Here is a 23,493-nt window from a genome sequence, read left to right on the forward strand (position 1 = left end):
GGGCACAACATCTGGGGGGGCGCGAGTCCAGAGGGCCCAGCCCCGTCGTGCCCCCGGCCCGCCCCTATTGTCAGAGCAGCCGGCCAGCCTCCGCCTGCTCCTACCTTGCCCACCCGAGGACTGCGGCAGCGCCTGCCCCCGTGGCCACCTACCCCCGCCTCGCCCATTGGCTTGCCTCCCTCAGCCCCGCCTCTCTCCGATGGCCACGGGGGTGTCCTGCTCGGCACCGTCGCCTTTTTTCAGGAGGTAGGGAGGCTGGACGGGGAGGTGGGGTCGGAAGCGGGCAGAGAAGGAGGGGAGCTCGTAGCCAAAAGGGCTGCACCGGCCGGCAAAGGGCCGGGGAAAGTTTGGAGAGGAGAAACGCACCGTCATGATTTCCCGGTGGAAGCGGCAGGATTAGGGATGGCGAAGCGTAATTATGCACGAATTTCGCTGGGTGAGAGCTTCGGGGATCGATCGGCGGAAATGGGAATCAATTGGAATATGAGAAAGAGAGAGGGGGGGACCATCATTCATAGGCATAGATTTGTAGGGTTAGGGGGCGCAAATCCACGGGTTAGGGGGAGCAAATTACTTGCCTTGCCCCGGGTGCTGACAACCCACGCTACGCCACTGACACACACACTTCCAATCTAGATTAAAAGTCTCAATTTACACACTAGTTTGTACTGGGAGGGCTACATGCGTTCAGTTCACAAGTACCGGCTAAGCACAGAGTTCAGTTTAGCCATCATACCAAGCCACCATTGCACTAACCATCATTTAAAATCACAAACCGTCGGGTGAGTTGCTGAATGCTCAACAGGCAAATCAGGGTTTAGAATGGCATATCTTCGTTTTCTGTCCTCGTAAGTTTGTTACGCCCACACGTCCACTTGTCTCCATGGTAGCCATAATACTATGGGAATTGTTATGGTTTAAACCATAGAAAAACGTATGTACATGATTCCACCTTGCATCAACAAAGGCTGCACTTAGAAGTTTGGAGTAGTTGCTCCCCTAAACTGGCTCCAGGGTTATCCCCTCTAACTTCAGTTATAACTAATGGATTTATGGGAAATCAAAAAAATAATCGGAGGCTTGACAGCCTACGAAGATGGACACGTAGAACTTTAGCTCTCTAACCAGTAGGCCTATGACAGCTGGGGAATTGATATGTAAAGAAATAGAAACGTGAAACAACCGTACTTTTTTGTGTATGTTTTTTTACTCTAAAATAATGTTTGAAATCTGGGCTCGTCTTATACACAGATAGTGCAGAGTGGGGAGTCCCCAAATTGGAGTCCCCCCAAATAAGGGGCATCTTATACATGGGGGGGCGTCTTATAGACAGAAAAATACGGTAAGTAGAGCATCTCAGGGAATGAAACAAGGAGCTGCTCTCTCTCCTCACTGGGACAGATGGCAATGGCACCAACCCCAATCTGTAAATGTTCTGAGACTTTGAACGGAGGCTGCGCTGACGTCTGACCTCATCAGCACCTTCTAATACAGGATTTCTCTATTTCCTCTAGTTGAGTCAAATCCTATTTCTCTGTCTACTTTGTTCTCATGACCAAATACTGTAACAGTGATTCTGCTATGGGTAACATTATGGTCTCTTACTAGGCTCCTGCCATAACCACGGTGAGAGTCCCTGGTTTAATCCTTCTAGGATGCGGCAACTTAATCCACACCTCCTACTTTGCCCTGATATCGAACAGTGGCTAGCTAAACATCCGTTAGATTATTTCCAGCTCAACGACACCCCCGAGGCTTGAGCCGCCAGAGCTACTCAACACTGAGTTCAGCAATTAAATGAAGGATTTGAGGGGTGTGATTTAATTTCAACTGAATTTCCTCTCTATTAATTTAATAGAGGTTAGCTCAAAATGGCTCCCAAACCATTTTTGGACCACCGCCCTCTTGGTTCCACAAACTCACTCCTGGCACCCCCAAACCACCCTACAGTATAATAAACCATTATTCAAAATAGTGGTTTGCGGTACCCACAAGATAATAACACAACAGAGTTCAAAACTAACAATTTATTGCACATTTATTCAAAAAGCTATTTAATTCAACAAAATGGATGGACTTGAAGCAGTGATGCCAACTTTTCAAAGTCTGAGAGTCAATTGCGCCCCCAGTGCCCGCTGGCCATCCTGCCCCTTGCCTCTTAGCACCACCCCCACCCACCCAGTAATCTCACAGCTTCCCTGGGGTAGTCCTACCCACTTTGGGAACCACTGAACTAGCTTGTCCCCCATTTATGAAGTGTTGAAATTGTTAAGTTATGGGTGAACATATCAGACGACACAGCGATTCTTCAAACAGCTCTTGTTTATTCAGAGGCCAGAACAGAACTGACCTGAAGGGCTCAGTCAGCCTGCTTATATAGAGCTCCAGTACAACGTTACTGTAGCAACTTTCTAAAACTATCCAATCACTGAACGTCACTTTCGATCCTTCATTTGCATAACTATCTACAGTATCCCCCTGCTGGCCCAGGGTGAGAACTTCAGTACATAACAGAAATCTATCCACCTTGTGTAATTGAGGACGACTGCAGATCAGGGTCAAAGGAGAGATCAGGGGGTGCTTATTGTTCTGACCAGTTTTTCCGATACCTGGAGATCATTAGCTAAAAAGGCTAGTAATTTTAGCAGTTGAAACATCTGGAGTGGTTAACACACACACCCCCCATCTCGCCTTCAGATTCTATAGATAACCAAGAAAAGTGTGGGCTATGAATTATTCTATGTGAATTTTTAAGAGCCGTGGCATCAGGGGTACCAGTTTCAGTGCAGTCCACCTCAGGGCTGGATTTAGGTTTGATGAAGCCCTAAGCTACTGAAGGTAATGGGGCCCTTTATATGTCCAGCTGTCCTTTGTCAACAACCAACTGTCACTGTTTTTTGTGTTGAATATATGCTGTATGGTAATTTATGGACTTAATAGGTATCTAAAGCTATTTGCACATGTTGCCATGTAACCAGTCCATGCAGAATGTAAGCAATCTGTATACAGAATAATAATAATAATAATAATAATAATAATAATAATAATAATAATAATAATAATAAAATTTATTTATATCCCGCCCTCCCCAGCCAAAGCCGGGCTCAGGGCGGCTAACAACAATCAAATAATCAAACAGTCAAATAGTCACACAATCTACAAATATTTCATTATAAAAATTAATTAAAATCAAATTGATGGCAACCAATTAAGCAAAATTCTGTGCAGGTTGCCAGAGGAGGGAGTCAGGCTGCGCCCTGACCAAAGGCCTGGCGGAACAACTCTGTCTTGCAGGCCCTGCGGAAAGATGAGCAAACCAGTGATATTTTAGGGAGTAGGCTAGTAGGCGGGGCCCATTACTTACATCATAGGAGCCTACACCACACAAAACACTGTTGCTGTATGTAGGTTTTATTTTATTTGTTTTTTATCTTATATTTTGGAAATGTACATCCAGGTGTGTTTTTTCTTTAACCTTTTTGGGGGGCCCCAAGAGAGTGAGGAATAAGGACTCTGGGGTATCTAAAGTATGAGGTACACAGTTTGAGGCCTGACATTCACTGTATGTTTAAGAAGCGGTGGGAAAGTTAACCATCACTGAGGGTTAACTTCAAATACCGAGGTTATACAAATACTGTCAACCTCTTTCTTGAAGTCAGTCAAGGAGGAGGGCTGGTCATTTGCTCAATGCTGTCCTCTAAAAGGTTTTTAAAATTCCTGAGATGTATTCTACTCCTTGTAAATTTAATTACATTTATATCTTTTCTCCTCTGCTTTCTAATTTTTGGGGTTCTTAATTCTATTTCTTCCTTGCTATCCGCCAATTTCCAGTGTTTACCACTTTCAACACTTCTCTGGTTTCTAGCAACCCCTTTGCTCTGAATTGGAAAATTAATAATGGTGAAGGCTGTGTACTTCATCATCTTAAGAGGAAAATAGACACCAAAATAGAGGCTGATGAGTAAAAAGGGATCAGTATAGGTAATTTGAACAGAACACCCAATTTCTGAAAACAAGCACTGCAATTTCCTGGGTGGCACCTTTTTAAAAGGCGCTGGAGGAGCATGGGTGCTAATTCATACTTCCATTTTGTGCCTCCATTTCTAGGCACAGGTTTGTGATGTGTGGGCACGGGATCAAGCCAGGAGTGGGGTATTTCTTTTGTCCCACCACTTTCCACAGGAAAACCCACTTTTTACCTCTGAATCAAAACAAACACCAGTCTGTGGAACTAGGGGCCTCCTAAAAACCTCAGAACCCTGACCAAGCTACAGCTCCCAGAATTCTTTAGGGGAAGCCATGATGGTTTAAAGTGGTATCAGCGTACTCTAAATGTCTGGCGTGAATGTGGCCCTGGTTGCCTTATTCATTTCGGGCTGAGACATAATAACGTATTTCTGTCTGTTTCTGAGAGGGAGGGAGTCGCTCCTGCTTTAACCATCTCAACCAAGAGCAGGAACCTTCTGGGAGAGGAACCTTCTGCAAGAAGAAGCCACAGAAACAGGGAATACTTGAGTGTTTGGGCCATGAGCTTTCTTTCTCTGCTCTAGACATTATGTTTCTGTGTCCGTGGGTGAGAAGATCCCTCTGCTGCCTCCAGGGCTCACAACATGTTGGTCTGACTCACTTCGAGGCCTGTGGCTCATAAACACTTTGAGCAGCACCCGGTGGGCATCTGCCGCCGCCTCGTCCACAAAAATCTTCAGCATATTGTACACCACGGTGAACGACGGGCCCACCTCAGCCACTGGCACCAGGTCTTTGGGCAGCTTCAGCGCTTTGCTGGCTGCCTCCATCAGCAGCTCCACCACTTGCTCCTCGGTGATGGCCACAGCCAGCGGTGACTTGACCAGGGCTTTGAGCTGCTCCAAAGGCTGCCCCGTGTGCTCAGCTGCTTTCCTTAAGGAGGAATCATCCAAGCCGAAGCTGACGCAGTAGCCCTGCAGGGTCTTGGCCAGGAGGTCCACGTTGCATGCGATCGAAAGTGCCGGGATGGGCACAGCCTGTTGGCCGCAGGCTATTGCCGAGACCAGCCACATGTGCTCAACCATGGCGGCCTTCTTCTTCTCCAGGATGCGGTGGGAGATGTTGGGAGTGGCTAAGATGAAGGAGTGGCTCTTCTGCACACCCTGGGTCTCGCTGAGGCTCTCCCCAAGGAGGGGGAAGTCGTACTTGCTGGCCACAACGCTGGAGATCAGGAATACCTTGGGGGCTTTCACTCGCTCGGCCTGGAGGTCTTGCACACAGGCCTCTCGGATCTTCTGCAGGGCCACCGCTTCGCTGAAGCCAGACGGTTGGCTCTGGCGGGCAGCTTCCAGCTCCACATCCACCTTGGAGAGGACAAAGTAAACGTCCTTGCCAGCTTTCTTGATGTGACGAGACAGTTTGGCATGGGCAGAGGTGAAGCGCTGAGAGGCAAGGATGATGAAGCAGTCATAGCGGGAGACTTTGATCTCCTCCAGGTAAGTTCTCACGCTGAAACCAGGAGCACTGATGCTTGGCAGGTCCCACAGAACCACGTTGGCGTACTTGGGATGTGAATAGGCCACAGGGTCCTTACTGGCGCCCGCCCCACCGGTAGGAGCAGCACCCTCATCCTCCTCGTGCAGATCCCGGAAGGTGTTGATGAAGGTGGACTTGCCTGCTCCAGGTTCACCAGCGACACCCACATCCAGGCAGATGTTCTCCAGGAAATGAAGAGCGTCTTGGAGCCTCTCGGATAGGTCAGAAAAACTCCCTTTCTCAAAGGCCCTTTTGAGGTCCTCAATCTGCTCCTTGGACAGTATGGTTTTGTTGTTGTCGTCATTGTCGTTGTCGTTGTCTTCGTCCTCCTCCTCTGCCCTTGAGGCAACTGTTGGCCAAGAAGAACGTGGTCGGCCTAGAGGGAAAAGACCAGGCGAGCAACACTGAATTAATGGGAGCCTTGTAATAAAACACTGATTGGTATAGCACGGACTCAACTTTATTATGGCAAAGTTACTAAAGACTGTCTGTTCAGCAGAGCAGGCCTGTCAGCTTTGCCACTGAGAGAACCATGGTGGAAGTTGCCCATGCAAAGAATACCACCGATTCCATGCATCGGTCACCCACCGAGACCTCTGTGCAATTCATGCCCATTTTGCCACAACTACAGAGAGCAGCAACATTATAGAGGGATGCTCGCATGAAGCACACAACTTCACATGACTTGAGCTATTCAGCTGGACCACACAGGGACACTCTCCGTCCCCTCGGTGGACACACAACAAAATATATTTCACCCACACACCCCAATTCCTTCCTCATCACAGTCAGCTCTGGAGGAATGAAATTCACTTTAGGAGTTTCATATCTCTGTTGCAATAGAGTGCGAGCTCTATATAGTTATTTCAGCTCATTTTGTTTGATCAGGTCAATCTGAGTATATCACACAGAGGATCAAAGTGTTTGTGTGCAGCTCAGTGGCTAAGAAACAAACTTAGCAACCCTGGATTCAGCAGGGCTCAATAGCAGCTGGCGCCCATTGAGACTGATAAGGCAAAGACAGAGAGGCCAATGATAGGTGGGGCCATTGCCAGGTCGAGCCACACTGGCAATAGGCTTGCAGGCACACTAATATGCCACCATAGGGCAGCAGTTGGGTAGAGAGGGGCTGCAGCTACACAATTATGCCACCCGATGGCAGCAATGGGGAGAAAAAGGCTGCAGGCACACAATTGCGCCACCAGATGGCAGCAGTGAATAGAAAGATATGCCACCATAAGTATGCATGTATGTACCGGAATGTATGTATGTATGTATAAATAAATAAATTCATTCATTCATTCCCCATGCATCTGACTGGGTTGCCCCAGCCAATCTGGGTGGCTTCCTAGAAATAATAGCCTAGAAATAACTGAAAGTCCAAATCTAGCACCTAATCATAAGCCCCAAACATTAATCTTTTGACCCTTAACCCCGACTCTCTACCTAACCCTCTAACCTAAAGACAACTGTGAGGGAGTCAACTTTGTGAAAATGTCGTATGTTCTTTAGCAGCGAGTCCTGCCTTGTAGGGGTTGGACTAGATGACTCTTGGAGGTCCCTTCCAACTGTACAGTTCCGAGTCTACGCCAGGCCTTAATCACTCCAACCTGTCCCCATCCATAATCATGGAAGCTCCCTTCCCAGAACCTCCCCACTAGGGCTGCTGTCTCTCACCTCCCATCACCTCAGAAATGTGGAGGCCTTGCCACGATGGCCTTCCATGGTTCCACGTTTTGATGGTGTCCTAGTTCCCTGTACTCTAGGGCCACTGTTTGGGGCAGCAGCCGCTGCAGATGGCAAGCATTCTCCCGAAGGGCTTGGGGAGCTCACATTTGTTTTCCAAGCAGTCTGGCCTGGCCTGGATGGTGCTATAGAAACCAGCCTTGGCCCAGAGCCTCCTCCCAATTGGCTAAATTGGCTTCCCCAATGTGATGTCAGAGGCAGGTCTGGGGTTATCTAGTTTGATGTGCCGAAAGGAAAGAGTCCTGTGAAGGGATGGAGATGTTTGCATACTGGGAGGCACCGAAACCTAAGAACATAAAATGCAGGCCAGTGGCTCACCTAGTCCAGCATCTTGTTCTCACAGTGGCAAAACAAATGCTCCAAAGGCATGGGTTGGCAAACTAAGGCTCCAGGACCGGATCCGGCCCAATCGCCTTCTAAATCCGGCCCACGGATGGTCCGGGAATCAGCGTGTTTTTACATGAGTAGAATGTGTGCTTTCATTTAAAATGCATCTCTGGGTTGTTTGTGGGGCATAGGAATTCATTCATTTTCTTCCTTCAAAACATAGTCCGGCCCCCCACAAGGTCTGAGGGACAGCGGACCGGCCCCCTGCTGAAAAAGTTTGCTGACCCCTGTCCACAGGGAAATCCTGAAGCAGGACCTGAGCACAAGAGCCCATTGCTGCCTCCAACTGTTGGGGCACAGCATAGCCAAAAGCCTTCTCCTTTTATGAATTTGTCCAATCCTCTTTTAAAGCCAGTCTAGTTAGTGGCCATCACTGCCTCCTGTAGGAGCCAATTCCTTCTTTTAACTATGCTCTACGTGAAGGAGGACTGCCTTTTATCTGCCCAGAATCCTCTGACATTCAGGAGGGTCTTTTACCAGCTTGAGTTGGTAAGACCGCTACGGCCACCTGGAGCAGGATAGCTTAATCATGCGTTTGTAACCCCATGGCTGGACTACTGCAATGCACTCTATGTGGGGCTACCCTAGGGGTCGCTCTGGAGGCTGCAGGTGGTGCAGAAGGTGGTGGCTTGGTGCCATAGCGACTTAAGTTGCTAGAAGGCCTGCACATGACACCCTGCTTGTGGGATTCTCACCGGCCGCTACCAGGCCAAGTTCCAGTCACATGTATTAATGTGCATCTCAGGACCAGCTTACCCAATTGACCGCTTTATCCCTTATACATCCAGCAGATTGCTGTGGTCTACGGGAGAGTCTCTCCTGGAAGGTCCAAAGATCTCAGAAGCCCATTCCGCAGTAACTCAGATCAGGGCGTTTAGTGTGGCTACTCCTGTCCTGTAGAATAGTATCCCTATCAAAATACAACAAGATGCCCATGCTCTGCACTTTCCAGAAATAATTGAAGATATATTTATTCCAACAGGTTTTCCTAGATGGATAAATGGGTCTTTGTCACAAGAGTCCGTTTGTTAGGGCCTTAATCTCATTTTAAATGTATTTGTTATTTTTGTGTTTTTAACTTTTTAATTGTCTTATGTGTAAATTGCTTAAGATGGTGGTTTAGAAGGTGTTCAATATATTGCAATGATAATAATATATAATTGTAACAATAAATTAAGAAGACTGCAGTCACTCAGGAAAGTGATGGGGGTCCTTACAGTTTTATAGCTATGCCAGCAGAGGGCAGTGTGTCACTTTTCAGTGCTCATTTGTGAGCCAGTGACAAACACACACACAATTCCCTAATACAATTCCCAGCGTACTTGTTTAATCGAAGGAACATTTGAGGAACAGTAGAGAAATTGCGAAAAGGAGGGAAGTTCACAAATCTCTTAATGGGAAGGTGTGGGTGCTATTATTTGCATATCAGCCAGATATAGTGCAATTTAAGTGCAACAAACAAACAGAAAGGGCAGCTCTCTGCCCCAAGGCGATTACAGTTTAAACTTTGACCCAGAAGGATCCAGCATGATATCCACTGCTATATTAGTTCCATAGACAAAGCAGGCCCGTCTGTGGTTGCTGCAGAGTTCCTGTTTCCCTGCTTGGTAATGTTAAGTCTATACATGTTTATTCAGAAACCAGCGCCATCAGCTTCAAAAGGGATTTGGTAAATCAGCAGAGGACTGCAGGCTTGAAGTGACTTGTGGGATTCATTGTGGCATCGTATGTCACATGTTGCCGTTTTATTGCAGTTTGTTCCTTTTTATTCTTATGAGCTGCCCAGATGCCTTCAATTACGGGGTTGCCTTCTGTGAACAAAATGCATAAATCTAGAACAACCTAAACTGCAAGCTTTCATTCAGGGATAGGGAACAGGTCGCTATTAGCCAGGTTCAAGGAAAGGGAATCTGTGTAGTTAGTTGAAAGCAAAACTTTCCAACCTCTGCCACATCAAGAGAGGAGCCAAGAAGCCCAAAGTTTCACATTATGCTGAACCAGACGTTCTCAACCTGGCGCCCCAATAACTGCCATTATTCCCACCTTGCACAGGCCTGTTTGGGATATAAGCAAACAGGAACCCATTAACTGGACTGGTTGAGATGTATGTTTGTGGCAGTGTTTTCCCCCCTCCACTTTCCTTCATTGGGTAAATTCTGAGGCTATTCAGAGGTAGCACCAAACCACAGTTTGCCGTTTCAAGATTCCCACGCTCTCCCCTTCCTCCGTGCACAAGGATTAGGGAACGCATTGTTTGGCCAAACAATGGGTTCTGCAAACCAGGCTTACAAGCTGCCTTGAAGCCCCCTGCAACACACAAAATCAAACCACCACTTTTCAGCCTCAGCCCAAGGCTTACACCCGATCACAGTCGCAACCCGACTGGTTTGGAGTTACATCTGCATAGCCTCGTACCCCTGAGACATCCGCTGCCCGCTTGTGACTATTACTTGAAGTGCAAAACATATTTAAACACAGAAGACAGGGTTCAAACGGAAGGGCAATGTTTATTTTCAATTTTGTTCCCAGCATACAAAATGATACGAGAACGTCGCAGCAGTATTTATAAAAGGCACATACGATAGCACTCTCAAGTTTGAAGGCCAACTCTCTAACGCAGCATAAAAGCCACCACTAACACCGGGCCCAATCCAACCCACAGCTACGCATGCAGGAACTCTCAGATTAATGGGCCACAGCTGCAATCCTGTACCTGGGAGTAACCGTGGCTTAATGCAACAAGACTGACTTCCAAGCAGATGTGGTTAGGACTGGGCTGTAAGACCCTATTCTAATTCTGTGCTGGATCGCAGCTACAGGACAATACCAGTTTGCACTGTGTGGCGGTAGATTTATCGATATCCTCTGGCCCCTCGTTGACTCTTCCAGGAAGCATCCAGACACGATTATTAATTCTGCTCTCAAAACCAATTCTCTTCTTTTTTGGAGGCCAATCTGAGGTAGAAGGGGTTCAAGGCCAGGAAGGGATTTCATAGGTACAATTTTGACTTAAGCCATCTCAGATTATGGGATGCCACTGGCATCCCAAAAGGCAATGCCCTACAGGTCAAACCTGGGCAGCTTGCAAGGGTCAAAAGGTAAGCCTAGGAGCCCCAAACTAAGTTTTCCAGGCTGCAATCCTAACCTCACTGAATTCAATAGGACTTGGTGAGTGATATTCAATGAAGTTTTACAAGACAGCAATAGTCCCTTCACAGTTAATTCCACCCAAACAGGAGGCACTGCGGTGGCTGTTTGCATTTGCTATGACTGCAGCTTCTGAAATTTGGTCTCTTAATTTCAGTGGTTCTCCTCTGTGTAAAAGCTTCATTGCATATGACCCTCAGAGTAGGCACGGATAGGATTGCACTCGATGGCCAGGCCCCTAATGAGACCACCATAAATTGATGCTCTTCAGCTGAGTAGTGACCAAGGGTTTAAAGCATTAAAAACAAAATTCATAACAGCACACTTCATCTTTTCTTAAAAACAGTTTCTTTAAAAAAATCACGCTTAATTACAAGGATTCATAAGGAACATTTACAACAGCCGCAAGAGGAGGGAGAGGTTAGACTTTAATACATGGTGGAAGGCAACATGAGAGTGGAGATCAGACCAAGAAGGAAGACGTCTGTTTAAATTCACCCTGGAAAAAGAGAGAGAGAGAGAAGAAACCTCTAAGTTACACAGCATGAGAAAGCCAGCAGGGCAGCCTTCCCCGCAGCGGGGGCTTTGGACTACAAGTCTCATCAGTCCTCAGCCAGCTTGGGGGAGGCTGCTGTAGAGAGCCAGACCGCATAAATTCAGAACCCCAAAGTTTCAAGGTGCATAATCCTCACAGCTCTTAGCTGTACGCCTGCGTCTCCTCCCGTCTTTGAGAGTGATCTTGCACCACCAGCATGCCACGATTGCTAACAATGGCCACGTGGCCACAAAAGGATGGCAGAGTGTTTAATAATAAACACTTTGCCCTGATATTGCACTTTCCATGCGTTCAAAACTTGTCACACACATTGGCTTCTTCTAATCCTGTTAAGGTGGGCTTCCTGTCGCAGGTGTGTGCGACTGTGTGTTGAAGCTGGGGCACTGAACCACTATTATGTTTTTAGATATGCTGCAAGCCACCCAGAGTGGCTGAGGAAACCCTGCCAGATGGGCAGGGTATAAATAAATTATTTATTATTATTATTATTATTATTATTATTATTATTATTATTAACCTTTGGATTTTTTCTGTAACAGGCCAAGAACAGCCACCCAACATCCAAACTTGTAGCTTGGACACAGCCAATACTTTTTCTCCAGACCAGTGATTCCCAAAGTGGGCAGGACCACTCCTTGGGAGGGGATTACATTGGGGGGGGGGGGAATCAGGCAAAGGGGCGTTGCAGGGGGCCCCTCCAAGCACACAGATCACTTATTTAACAAATGACCAGGCTAGAGCCTAGAGCAAAACACCTCCCTTGCTTCATATGTAAAGTATTACCGCTCTTATCACTTTCAAAGCTATTTACTTTGGTCACGTTTGTTTGTAGCTATGATGCTGAGTCGTCACAATAATAGCTATTTATTTTCTTATAAATAAGTTATTGTACATCTGTGGTAGGTGAGGGTTTGTGCATGTTTGGTAGTTATAAATAAATATTCTATGCTATAAACTTCATTCACCCCTTATGTTTTTGTTAGTAAGATTGTGTCAAAATATTTTTCATGCAATATTCTTTGCTGCGATCTATCTATCTATCTATCTATGCAGGTTTTGGTGTCTTCGGGTGTCTTCCCGTGTAAGAGTTGGGGTGTCTAGGCGACGTTTCGACGAGGTCTCACTCGTCATCTTCAGGCTGGTGCTTACGGCTTCTTGTTACTGGAACAGAGCAGGATCTCAGTGTTTGAGTTCCTATAAATACTGTTGAGGGGGTGTGGTGTATTCTGGGCAGAGAGGAAGTTCCCAGGATAGTGTGACTTTTCTTCTTTTGTTCCTTAATTACTTGAGGGATATCTTGAGTGATTTCTTGAGTGATATTCTGAGTACCACTTAGGAGGGTCATTAAGAGTGGATTAGTTGCTAAAGCTTTCGTGTCTTGACCTCTTGAGCTTGTGAAGAGTTTTTCTGAGAAGATGGCTGTACTGCACTTAGTTGTGTTCTGGCTTGGCTTCGTGTATAGGGGCGAGCTGTGGTTTTGTGCCCTGTGCCAGTCAGATCTGTGTAGGGATTGCAGGGGGGTGTAGCATCCGGAGGTGCCACTATGGTTTGGCTACTGGATGGTGTCTGTAATTTATCTGTGGAGAGGGTCTGGGTTTGGGTCTGGTGTGGTTGATTGGTGATGGTGTTCTGTGTGCCTCTGGTTCTGGTGTCGGTTTTTGTGGGGAGGGCTAATTTCCAGATGTCTGGCAGGCGGGACGTGTCGTCACGCTTGTTCATGTTGTGACACCTCCGGATGCTACACCCCCCTGCAATCCCTACACAGATCTGACTGGCACAGGGCACAAAACCACAGCTCGCCCCTATACACGAAGCCAAGCCAGAACACAACTAAGTGCAGTACAGCCATCTTCTCAGAAAAACTCTTCACAAGCTCAAGAGGTCAAGACACGAAAGCTTTAGCAACTAATCCACTCTTAATGACCCTCCTAAGTGGTACTCAGAATATCACTCAAGAAATCACTCAAGATATCCCTCAAGTAATTAAGGAACAAAAGAAGAAAAGTCACACTATCCTGGGAACTTCCTCTCTGCCCAGAATACACCACACCCCCTCAACAGTATTTATAGGAACTCAAACACTGAGATCCTGCTCTGTTCCAGTAACAAGAAGCCGTAAGCACCAGCCTGAAGATGACGAGTGAGACCTCGTCGAAACGTCGCCTAGACACCCCAACTCTTACACGGGAAGACACCCGAAGACACCAAAACCTGCATTCCTGTACCCGTGAAAATCTACGAAAGCAACTATCTATCTATCTATCTATCTATCTATCTATCTATCTATCTATCTACAAGCTTAGATCAGATCATATATTTATTTTGGCATGTATTTATTTTTCATATAAGCACGCGATCAGTTTGTTACTGTTTTGAACTTCAGTTCTGAAGAATTCATTTTACTGGGTTGGGTAGGGGGCACTGGGGGTGGGTTCATGGCACCAAGGAGGCAGTGGCTCCCCAAAAGTTTGGAAACCACTGGTCTAGGAAATCACCCGAGTTGGTGTGTGCTGTCCGAGAGAACCTACATAGGTACCCTTTAAACCAGGGGTTGTCAACCAGGATTCTAGGTGGGCGGCAGGGGGTTCTATGGCACAAGCTGAATCCTCCTTCCATCGAGCACTGGTGGGCGGTAAGGAATTTTTACCATAAAGAAAGGTGGATTAGTGGGTGGTAGGTATAAAAAGGTTGACTATCCCTGCTTTAAGCAAAATCATGTCCCACCTTTTGCTCTTCCAAATAAAGAAATAAATTCATGAACACGTTTGCAAAGCCACCAGAGACTCGAGTGGCCCCATCATTCCTCCCAGTCGGAGGCTGCCAAAAACACCACTCATTACACCATTGCCACGCCTAACAAAACCAGCTTTTCTGGGGAAAGAACAGAGCAAGTTCCTGTTCTACTTACATCACTTCGGGTAGAAGGTTGGCTGTAAATGACCTTCTTATTGCTGGTGGTGCTAAAACAAGTGGAGAAATGAGAAATTAGAGGCAGGGACCTGGCAATAGAGGAAGATATCCCAGAAGCGTAGGCAGAAGGTGGAATGCTGAGGGTGCCATTCAGCTAAATCCCAGGCCATATTCACACCATACAATTCACAGCTTGCAGAGTTGGAAGGGGCCACCAAGGGTCATCTAGTCCCACCCTCAGCTCAAGAATCCCTGGCAACCTCTGCTTAAAAACCTCCAGTGAAGGAAAGTCCACCTTCTCAGGTAGTCCGTTCCATTGTCAAAAGGCCGTACCTTCGGAAAGTTCTTCCTAATGTTTGGTTGGAATTTCCTTGTCATTTTAATCCATCAATTTGGGTCCCACCCTCTGAATCAACAGAAAACAAGCTTGCTCCATCTTCCATGTGACAGCCTTAAAATATTTGAAGATGGCTATCCTATCACCTCTCTAAACATCCCAAACTTCCTCAACCATTCCTCATAAGGCTTGGTCTCCAGGCCTCTGACCACCCTGGTCGCCCTCCTCTGCACACTTTCCAGCTTGTCCTCACCTTTCTTAAAATGTGCCACCCAAAACTGGACACAAGAATCCAGGTTGGGGGGGGGGTCTAACCAAGGCAGAACAGAGTGGCACTTTGGCTTTCCTTGAGGTGGACACTCTACTTCTATTGATGGAGCCTGGAATCGCATTTGCTTTTGTTTGCTGCTGCATCACACTGTTGGCTCGTAAGAGGAGTCAACAGAGTTCCCTGTGAAGCAAGATTGAGTGCTAAACCACTCTGGTAACTGTAGCTCTGTGAGGAGAATCCGGGTGTCCTATCAACTCTCAAACTACAGTTCCCAGGATTCTTTGGGTGAAGAAGCCATAACTGTTTAAAGTGGCACCACAGCGCTTTAAATGCATGGCATGAATGTGGCCCTATTTAGAGCAGACCCACCTTAGCCATGCTGGTTAATTTCAGCGGGTCTACTCTTGAGTAGGGCTAACACCAGATGCAACCCCTTTTGGCATATAAGCAATGTATCCAAGTTCGTTAATAAATAACTCTGGGCACCTGATACCCAGAGGCTCCCATCAGGAGGCTGGTGCACCATGGCTCTTTCCGCAAGTGCCACCCTCTTCGGTGGTTAGGAAAGAGGCCAAGGGGAGCCCAGAGGCCCCCAAGCCTCAGCCAACATATAAGAGTTTTGGGGGCAGGAGGAATATGTGGGGAGAGGATGAGACTGGCAGGGCAATGCGGGCTGGGAAGAAGGGTTCTGGTGGAGGAGACACCGATGCCGCCAACCCAACTGGCCAAGCTTCTACTCACTCTCTTCTTTCTGAAAAAGAGGGAAAAAACAAAACTTTAGTCAACAAGGCAAACTTCAGTTTCCTCAAATCATTTGGGCAAATCTTCTTCTTCTGACAATTACATTCACACTATACATTCAAAGCACAGTGACACTCCTTTAAACAGTCATGGCTCCTTCCCCAAAAGAGTCCTGGGAGCTGTAGTTTGCTAAGATGCTGAAGAGTTCTGAAGAAACACCCGTATTTCCCACTTCCAGAGCTACAATTTCTACAGTGGTTTAACAGTCAACCCCTCTTCTCTGGGAAGTCTGGGAATTGTAGCTCTGGGAGGAGAATAGGGGGCGATCTCCTCACAACTCTCAGCACCCTTAACAAACTACAGCCAGGCCGCATTCACACTCTACATTTAAAGCAGGATTGTATCATTTGAACAGTCATGGCTTCCCTCAGAGAATCCTGGGAAATGTAGAATTTGAAGAGCTCCCGGTGTGGAGACAAAATTGGGTTAGGATCTACTTGGACTTATTTTGGGGGCACTTGACTAATCCCAGTAAACTCTGTTCCTATCCGACTTCTTGAAAGGAGTCAGACACAGGAGAGAGGGAGAAGATGTGATGTTTCAAGCTTTTCAGAAAAGGAGAAGGAAGGAATGCAGCGGTATCTTCTGAAAGTACCTCAGATGCTCTACTGTCTAGACTGCAAAAAGTCACATTCAGCTGATTTGCTGATCAACTTCCCTTTCGTGTTGTTCCAAGTCTAAACTGACTGCTTGCGGTCATATTTGTGACACTTGCTTTGATGCTTTGTAACATGTCTCTAAAAAGCTATCCTCTCTGCTTGTATGCAGAGTTTCCTGTGAGGGGCTAGGCCAAGACCTTGTCCTCTGTGCAGCTCTCAAAGCTACCACTTTTTAATAAAGAAGATTCTCAACAGTTCTTAATCCTAAAACTTCTGTCTGGAGACTATTTCTTAGACTCCACATTTGGGAATATGAAATAACTATTAATCCGCTCTGGAAATCGTAGCCCTCTGAGGGGAACAGGGCACCCTTAAGAAACTTCCTTTCCCAGGATCCTTTGGGAGAAGCCATGACAGTGTAAAGTGATAGGATACTGCTATAAATGTATGGTGTGAATGTGGCCTGGCTATTTTTGTTAAGGGTGCAGGGTTGCTAGGAGACCCACAATTCCCCTCAAAGAGCTACAACTGCCAAAATGGAATAACAATTTTAATGGGAACTGTAGCACTGGGAGAGGGACAGAGGCCTCCTAACAACTCTTAGCACTCTTAATAAACTATAGCTCCCAAAATTCTTTGGGGGAAGCCATGACAGTTTCAAGTTCATCACAGTGCGTTAAATGTTTAGTCTGTAGCCTAGGTCAGCCTTTTGCCAGCTAGGTTCTTTCCAGAGGTTATTGGCTACAGCTCCCCTGAGCCACAGCTGGCACAGCTGCCTCACAGGATTGTTGAAGAGCCTTACAAGCACCTCACCTATGTCATTTATGGCTACGATTTGACAACCATGTAAGGGAGTCCAATGTCATCCCCATATTGCAGGCTCCCACCTATTTGGGGAAGTGCATGGGATATTAAACCAAACGCCAAGCCCAGAAAACCTTGCCAGTGGAGGAAGCCGCATGTATAATCAAACTAAACATTGCATGACATGATCGGTTCAAGTGCATAGCCTGCTACTTACTGCTGAAGAAGCCCCGGCTGTAGGCAAACCAGACCCCAAAGATCACCAGGCCTAGGACGATGAGAAGCACCACCACAGCAGCAACAATGCCGCCCACGTTGACTTCACCTGCACAGAAAGGGAAGATGGTATTCAGCTCTTCTGAAAAGGAGCCTGTCACACAGCAAGACCCTACACAGTCTGGCAAAACAGCATGGAATCATAGAATTGTTGAGTTGGAAGGGACCCTGAGGGTCATTCTAGTGCGATGCAGGAGTCGCAGGTAAAGAATCCCTGGCAGGCGGCCATCCAAACTTCTGCTTCAAAACCTCCAATGAAGGAGAGTCCGTCTGGTGACACCTGTACACCTGTATACCTTGGACCGACTCTAATTCACTGGAGGTTTTCTCCTTCAACTTTGGCTGAAGTGGGGCAGCAAACCTAACACACAGTGAGATTTTGTTTCTTACTCATTTCTCTCTTTACAGCAGGGGTGTCTAATGATGGTTTTTTTCCGCCTGAGGCCTGTTGTCACCTTTGGCCAACTGCCTTGGGAGTGCCACCCCACACCTGTAATAACTTTCCTCTTTATCTGGCAATTCCCCATTCCTACTAGGCTTCTGCGGCCTTATCCTGTTTTTTCCAAAGACAAATACTAGAATGTATTTGGAACGCCAATTAATGGATTAGTTTCAGGTATCTTTTCATCATTCCTGCCCTGTCACCAAGATCCTTTTGTTCGTGATCTTACTTCCACTTCTCCAATCCCATACTTCAGCCAACTCATCTTGGGAAATTCCTGACCTTTTTTTCCCAATAGTGGAAAGCACCTTCTAAATCACCGTATCCTAGTATCGATCAAGGCTGTAGACAATGAGGGAGGGATGTTAAGCTCCCTCTGAGAGCACCAAAATTTCATATTCGGAAATTCATTATTCATAAAAAGAATACTAGAACATAATGAAGTAATAACTGGCTATACCTTACCCATGGACCCTCTAATTTTACCATCTAAATATGTTGAAGAAACTGCACCAAGGGGACAGGGAATTAATGCAAACATCTCTTAACTTGCTGCCAGAATGGTTACAGCATTTGTCAAAATTGGGGGCGGGGCAGAAATGAGAATACCACCCTCAAGAGAATGCATAACTAATATCTGGGACACAGTATATGTATGGTTAAGCTTACAGAGATGGTAAGAAACACAGAGGGGAGACAAGAAGATGCCTTTACAGTATTGAGAAATGGGAGTCTTTTTATAATGTACTGGAGGAATAAGGTACAGGATAATATACACATTTGCAAGCTTGTGATATTAATTTATTTTGTTTGATTTTGGAAATGTGCTCCTATTATGTTTATTTCTAGATATCCCCTTCTATTTTTATTTTAATTGTCATCTGTTACTAGTGCCATGTTGTTGTTGTTTGTGTGTGTACACACACACACACACACACTGAACAAATACAATGTAAGTGAAAAGTGGGCAACTGCAACAGATAATACACCAGTCAAATCTAAAATTGCAATTAACTCTTTCACATCATTCCAGGTATACACATATATTTAGGCACAAAAGAGAGCGCTAACGTTATTAAGTAAACTGTTTCCAGTGCCTTCATCCTCCAAAACCCCTAAAACCTAAATAATATATAAGGGAAGCTCTGGAATATTATGTATTTATGCATTTTTCATAAATATCTGTAAAGGCATTTGGGTTCAGGTTGCAAAGCTCTGCTCTCAGGTGTTCGTTCCCTCCATAACCAAACAGTAGAGCCGGCCATTAAGGCAACCCACCACCAGTCGGGCCTACTTACTGGTCTCCATGCGCACCGTGTCGGACTTCTGGGGGGCCCCGACTTTGTTGTCTGCCTGGCAGTAGTAGTCCCCAGCGTCATAGGCCATCGCGGGCTCAAAAGACTGAAAGAGAGGGAGAAAAAGAGGGGTCTCTGCAGCATGCAATTCCCAGGGGTCAGGAGACCTTTCTTGTCTACTCGAAAGCCAGAAGTAATGGGGAAGGAGGTGCAAAGAATCGACAATTTCAGCCCATGCCAGCCTGCTGTGTGTTCACCTTCAAACCATAGTTTGATTTAAAACAGCACGCAAGCAGAACGATACAGTTACTTCTTGCCTTTTTTGTACTTAGTATGGGGCACTATCTTCAACCCCACTTTCATGTTCTCCCAAAGAAACCTAGGCCCCTTTAAAATGTCTTGGCTTCCCCCTCCCAAGAAGGATCCCCGGAACTGTAGTTTGTTAAGGGTGCTGAGATTTGTTAGGAGATCCCCTATTCCCCTCGCCGTGCTACAATTCCCAGCGTGCTTCAACAGCCGACCGCTCTTCCTAGGCAACTCTGGAAACTTGGTAGTTCGGTGATGGAAATAGGAGGGCCTCCAAAAAACTCTCAGCACCCTTGAAAATAACATTCTTTGGGGGAAGCCATGACTATCTACGGTGGTATCATGGCGCCTTACGTAAGGCAGTGAGGCGTAGTGGTTAGTGTCCGACTAGGACCTGGGAGACTAGGGTTCAAATCCTCACTCGGCCATGAAGCTCCCTGGGTGATCTTGAGGGCCAGTCAGTGCCTCTCAGCCTAACCTACCTCAAAGGGTTTTTGTGGGGAGTTAAATGAGGTGTGTGTGGGGAGAACCACAAAAGCCACCTTGGGAGAAGAAGGTGGGACATAAAGGCAAAATAAAATAAAGACTAGTGTGCGTGTGGCGTTAAGGAAGCATAACTGAGAGTAGAAGACTTACTATTCCTCACTACTGGCCTCCCCTCTCAACAAACCTCATGCCCAAGGACCCCTTATTTTTCAACACACAAGGCTGCCAAACTTTTCAATAGTTCCCACTTGTCGACTCTCAGCCAAAGGCCTTCAAAAGCTTGCCAGAGCAGAATTACACTGTGTAACCATCTCAGTGTGAATAATGCAGTAAGTGCTTTGAGGTGTTTTCTACAGTCAAGCAGTGTATGTTACGGAATAAATAAAAATAAAAAGCGAGTTGCGGAATGCAATGGGTTTCCCCCCTCTTCTTCTTCTCTCCCCACCCCCAAAACCAAAGTCAGAGTAGCACCACCACCACCACCCCAAATATAACAGAATTCACAAAGCTCAAAACCTGTTTTCAAGACCCTACCAGAAGCCCCGTCTTGGGGTCCATCGTGTAGGATGAATTCCTGAAGAGGGAGTTGGTTTTGGGGTCTTGGGGCATCGGGATGTTGTCTTTGAACCAGGTGAAGGTGGGAGGCGGGGAGCCGTCTGTCTCCACGCAGGTGAGAACCGCTTTGGTGCCAATGGTGACCACAGAGGGGACTTGGGCCTTGGGCTTCGAGGGCGGGACTGCAAGGCCAAGAGACGTCCGTTAGAGAAACAAAGGTGGTGGTGTTGTTGCAGGAACGCTCAGTTAGTTTGTGAAAGGCGAGCAGCTGTGCAGGACAACTTGAAAAACATGCACTCCACTGGTTCTAAATTCATTTGCTCTAAACCAGAGGTCCCCAGACTACTTGAAAATTGCTGGTGGATCTAAGTGGATCACTTAAACGATTTTTAATGGGAAATGATTTATAATTAATTGAATAAAATGTTTAAAATAACACTTACAAAAAGAAAACAAGAAGCTTTTCTATTAGGAATTCTAGGCGCCGAAATTCCAAAGGAACAGAAAAGACTGCTTATGTATGCAACGACAGCTGCGTGGATGCTGCTAGCCCAGAGATAGAAAGAAGACACAAGTCCCTACCAGAGAAGAATGGCAGATCAAGTTGCTTGACTATGCCGAAATGGCAAAAATGACCAGAAAAATCAGAAATCAGGAAGACCAACATTTCAATAAGGAATGGGGAAGATTTATAATTTACCTTGGGGACCACTGCAAACAATTAAAAATGTTACTGGGATTGCAATAACACTTGTAATGTAACGAGAACTATGGATACAATGGAGATATAAAATTTTCGGATTATCATATAAAATGCCGTTTAACAATGGGACCCACAGAGGGGAAGGAAGAAAGTCTAGAGATTCGTGGGAATCTTGTACTTATGGAAGGTGTTGTGGTATGACTGTAAATTGTAACATGGAAAATCAAATAAACAAATTGGGCAGGGGGGATTCTGCTTGTTGTTGCAATTGCATTGCCCGGCGCTAGACCCTGGATCATTTTTTTCGTTGTACAGTGGTACCTCGGGTTAAATACTTAATTTGTTCCGGAGGTCCTTTCTTAACCTGAAACTGTTCTTAACCTGAAGCACCACTTTAGCTAATGGGGCCTCCTACTGCCTCCGCGCCGCCAGAGCACAATTTCTGTTCTCATGCTGAAGCAAAGTTCTTAACCTGAAGCACTATTTCTGGGTTAGCAGAGTCTGTAACCTGAAGCGTATGTAACCTGAGGTACCACTGTATTTTTACAGACACACCACGGACCAGGGGAAGGGCCACAGCTCAGTGGTAGAGCGTCGGCTTTACCCCCAAGAAGCTCCTAAATTCAATTCCCAGCACCTCTGGGTACGGCTGTTAAGAGGCTCCTGCCTGAAACCTCAGAGTCGCTGCCAGTCAGTGTAGACAATACTGAATTGGATGGAGCAACAGTATAAGGCAGCTTCCTATGTGCCACCTGAACAAAGCTTGTGCACCACTGTATGGGAAGCCTGACTCTGAAGGGGAAAACACCCCACTATTATTTTGCCTTTGAGGAAACATCCCATCAAAATCTTGTTAGGGCAATAGCTAGCCTTCTTATTATTCTCCGTATTCTCTAGTTAGATCTGGGTGAGGAATACACACAGAGAAACCTCCTCAATATTGCACTAATAATATTGTCATCATTGTTGCCATCTTCTAACTAATGTCCATTTCGCACCATAAATTAAAAGCACAGTTATATCACTTTGGACAGTCATGGCTTCCCCCAAAGAATTGTGGGAGGTGTAGTTTCTTAAGGGTGCCGAGAGTTGCTAGGAGGCCCCACTATTCCGCTTACAGAGCTCCAATTTCCCAGAGTTCCCAGGGATGAGGAATTGATTGGCATATCTTGGCAGGAATGTTCTTCCACAGAACAGGGGCAGCCCTGCTCCGCGGAGTGGGATTCTGAGATCTTAGGAACTTGCAGGAGAGATTCTCCTTCAGACCACAGCAATCTTCCTGGCAGTATTAAGGGGCAAGGTGGTTTCTCAAGTAAGCTGGTCGTGAGCTGCATGTGGCCTTTTACTGTATGTATATAGCTTGGCCTGGTAGCAAATGGGAAGCCTGTGCAAATCCTGCAAGCAAGGCGTTCTATGCTGATGGTTGTTTCTCCCCCAACAAGCAACTAAGCCGCCACATTCTGTGCCCGCTGCAGCCTCTGAATCAACCCCCAGGGCAGCCCCGCACTGAAAGTATTGCAGTAATCCAGCTGTGAGGCTACCAATTGCTGTGGTTGAGGTATTAAAATAATTAATTCCTCATTAATGGGCTGCTTGACACAAGAGCGCTGAGAGACCTTTGGGCCGTTGAGCTTCTGGAGGCCAGTGGTCAGGGCCATGAAAGATTCTGGACATAAAATGACATTTTGTACCTTGAACAATGAGCCGCACAGAGGAATGTCGAAAGTCCTCTGGAGGGACAAGCACCTCGCAGATGTACAGGCCCGTGTCTTTCCGAGTCACCGATTTGAAATAGAGTTCATTGGGATAGAACTGGACGCGATCCTTGTAGGGGTCTGTGGGGGGGAAAAAGAAGGCTCTCAGAGCATGAGAAAACACCAGGGAATAAGCCCTTCCGGGGAATACTTCAGCACAAGTGGTGATAATTTTACCTCAGTACTGGTGGAATCGTCAGACTGCAGGGTCTAATTCTGTCTAGTAGGGGCCCTGAACAAGGCTGTTTTCTCCCAACTTAACATGGGAACACTCCCAGAAGTGAATTTAGTCCATATTGGTTTTTAAAAATGGGTCTAGTAGACCCAATCTCATCATTCTATGATGCATCACACGTGTATATAACATTTCCCTAATTTTTATCCCCCATAACTAAATAATAATATTAATAACAATATCCCGCCCATCTGGCTGGGTTTCCCCAGCCACTTGGGGTGGCTTACAGTACATATAAACTGGATTAGTTCTTTCTCTCCTTGACGTCTGATGGGAAGGCATTCCACAGGAAGGAAGAGGATTTTTTTATTCACTTTATTGATTTTGACATGTGAGATAATCCAGTACAGCAATTTTAATCAAAATCTGAGATGTGGTAGT

At 46.3% G+C, this 23,493-nt stretch overlaps 2 protein-coding genes and 1 long non-coding RNA gene across 4 annotated transcripts in view; all 3 read right to left on the reverse strand.

Annotated features, from left to right (window-relative positions):
- Positions 1-2,304: 2,304 nt before the first annotated feature.
- LOC310694754 overlaps positions 2,305-23,493 on the reverse strand; it is a 75,691-nt gene continuing 54,502 nt past the window's right edge. The window contains exon 2 of the long non-coding RNA XR_014519807.1: positions 2,305-2,518. This is a non-coding gene — a long non-coding RNA (uncharacterized lncRNA). The remainder of the gene's footprint in view (positions 2,519-23,493) is intronic.
- Positions 4,512-7,357, reverse strand: LOC310694717 (interferon-inducible GTPase 5-like). Its single transcript, XM_083478076.1, has 2 exons — positions 7,180-7,357; positions 4,512-5,878 (listed from the first exon to the last, which is right to left on the reverse strand). The coding sequence occupies exons 1-2, from the start codon at positions 7,184-7,186 to the stop codon at positions 4,554-4,556; spliced, it is 1,332 nt and encodes a 443-aa protein (XP_083334202.1). The 5' UTR covers positions 7,187-7,357; the 3' UTR covers positions 4,512-4,553.
- The window catches only part of F11R (F11 receptor), a 30,631-nt gene continuing 17,260 nt past the window's right edge, over positions 10,123-23,493 (reverse strand). The window contains exons 4-9 of one of the 2 annotated variants that reach the window (XR_014519803.1): positions 22,815-22,958; positions 20,400-20,602; positions 19,077-19,179; positions 17,278-17,385; positions 14,247-15,607; positions 10,123-11,281 (exon numbers count right to left, since the gene is read on the reverse strand). Coding sequence is in view for 1 of the 2 variants with exons in the window: in XM_083478137.1 (XP_083334263.1) it covers positions 11,246-11,281; positions 14,247-14,298; positions 17,274-17,385; positions 19,077-19,179; positions 20,400-20,602; positions 22,815-22,958 (650 nt within the window). In the remaining variant the exon portion in view is untranslated. Of the gene's footprint in view, positions 11,282-14,246; positions 15,608-17,273; positions 17,386-19,076; positions 19,180-20,399; positions 20,603-22,814; positions 22,959-23,493 lie in introns of both variants that reach the window. The other variant, XM_083478137.1, reaches the window with a different exon arrangement.

This window comes from Podarcis liolepis (assembly GCF_965112155.1).
Source record: "Podarcis liolepis genome assembly, chromosome: 15".
NCBI classification, from domain to species: Eukaryota; Metazoa; Chordata; class Lepidosauria; order Squamata; family Lacertidae; genus Podarcis; species Podarcis liolepis.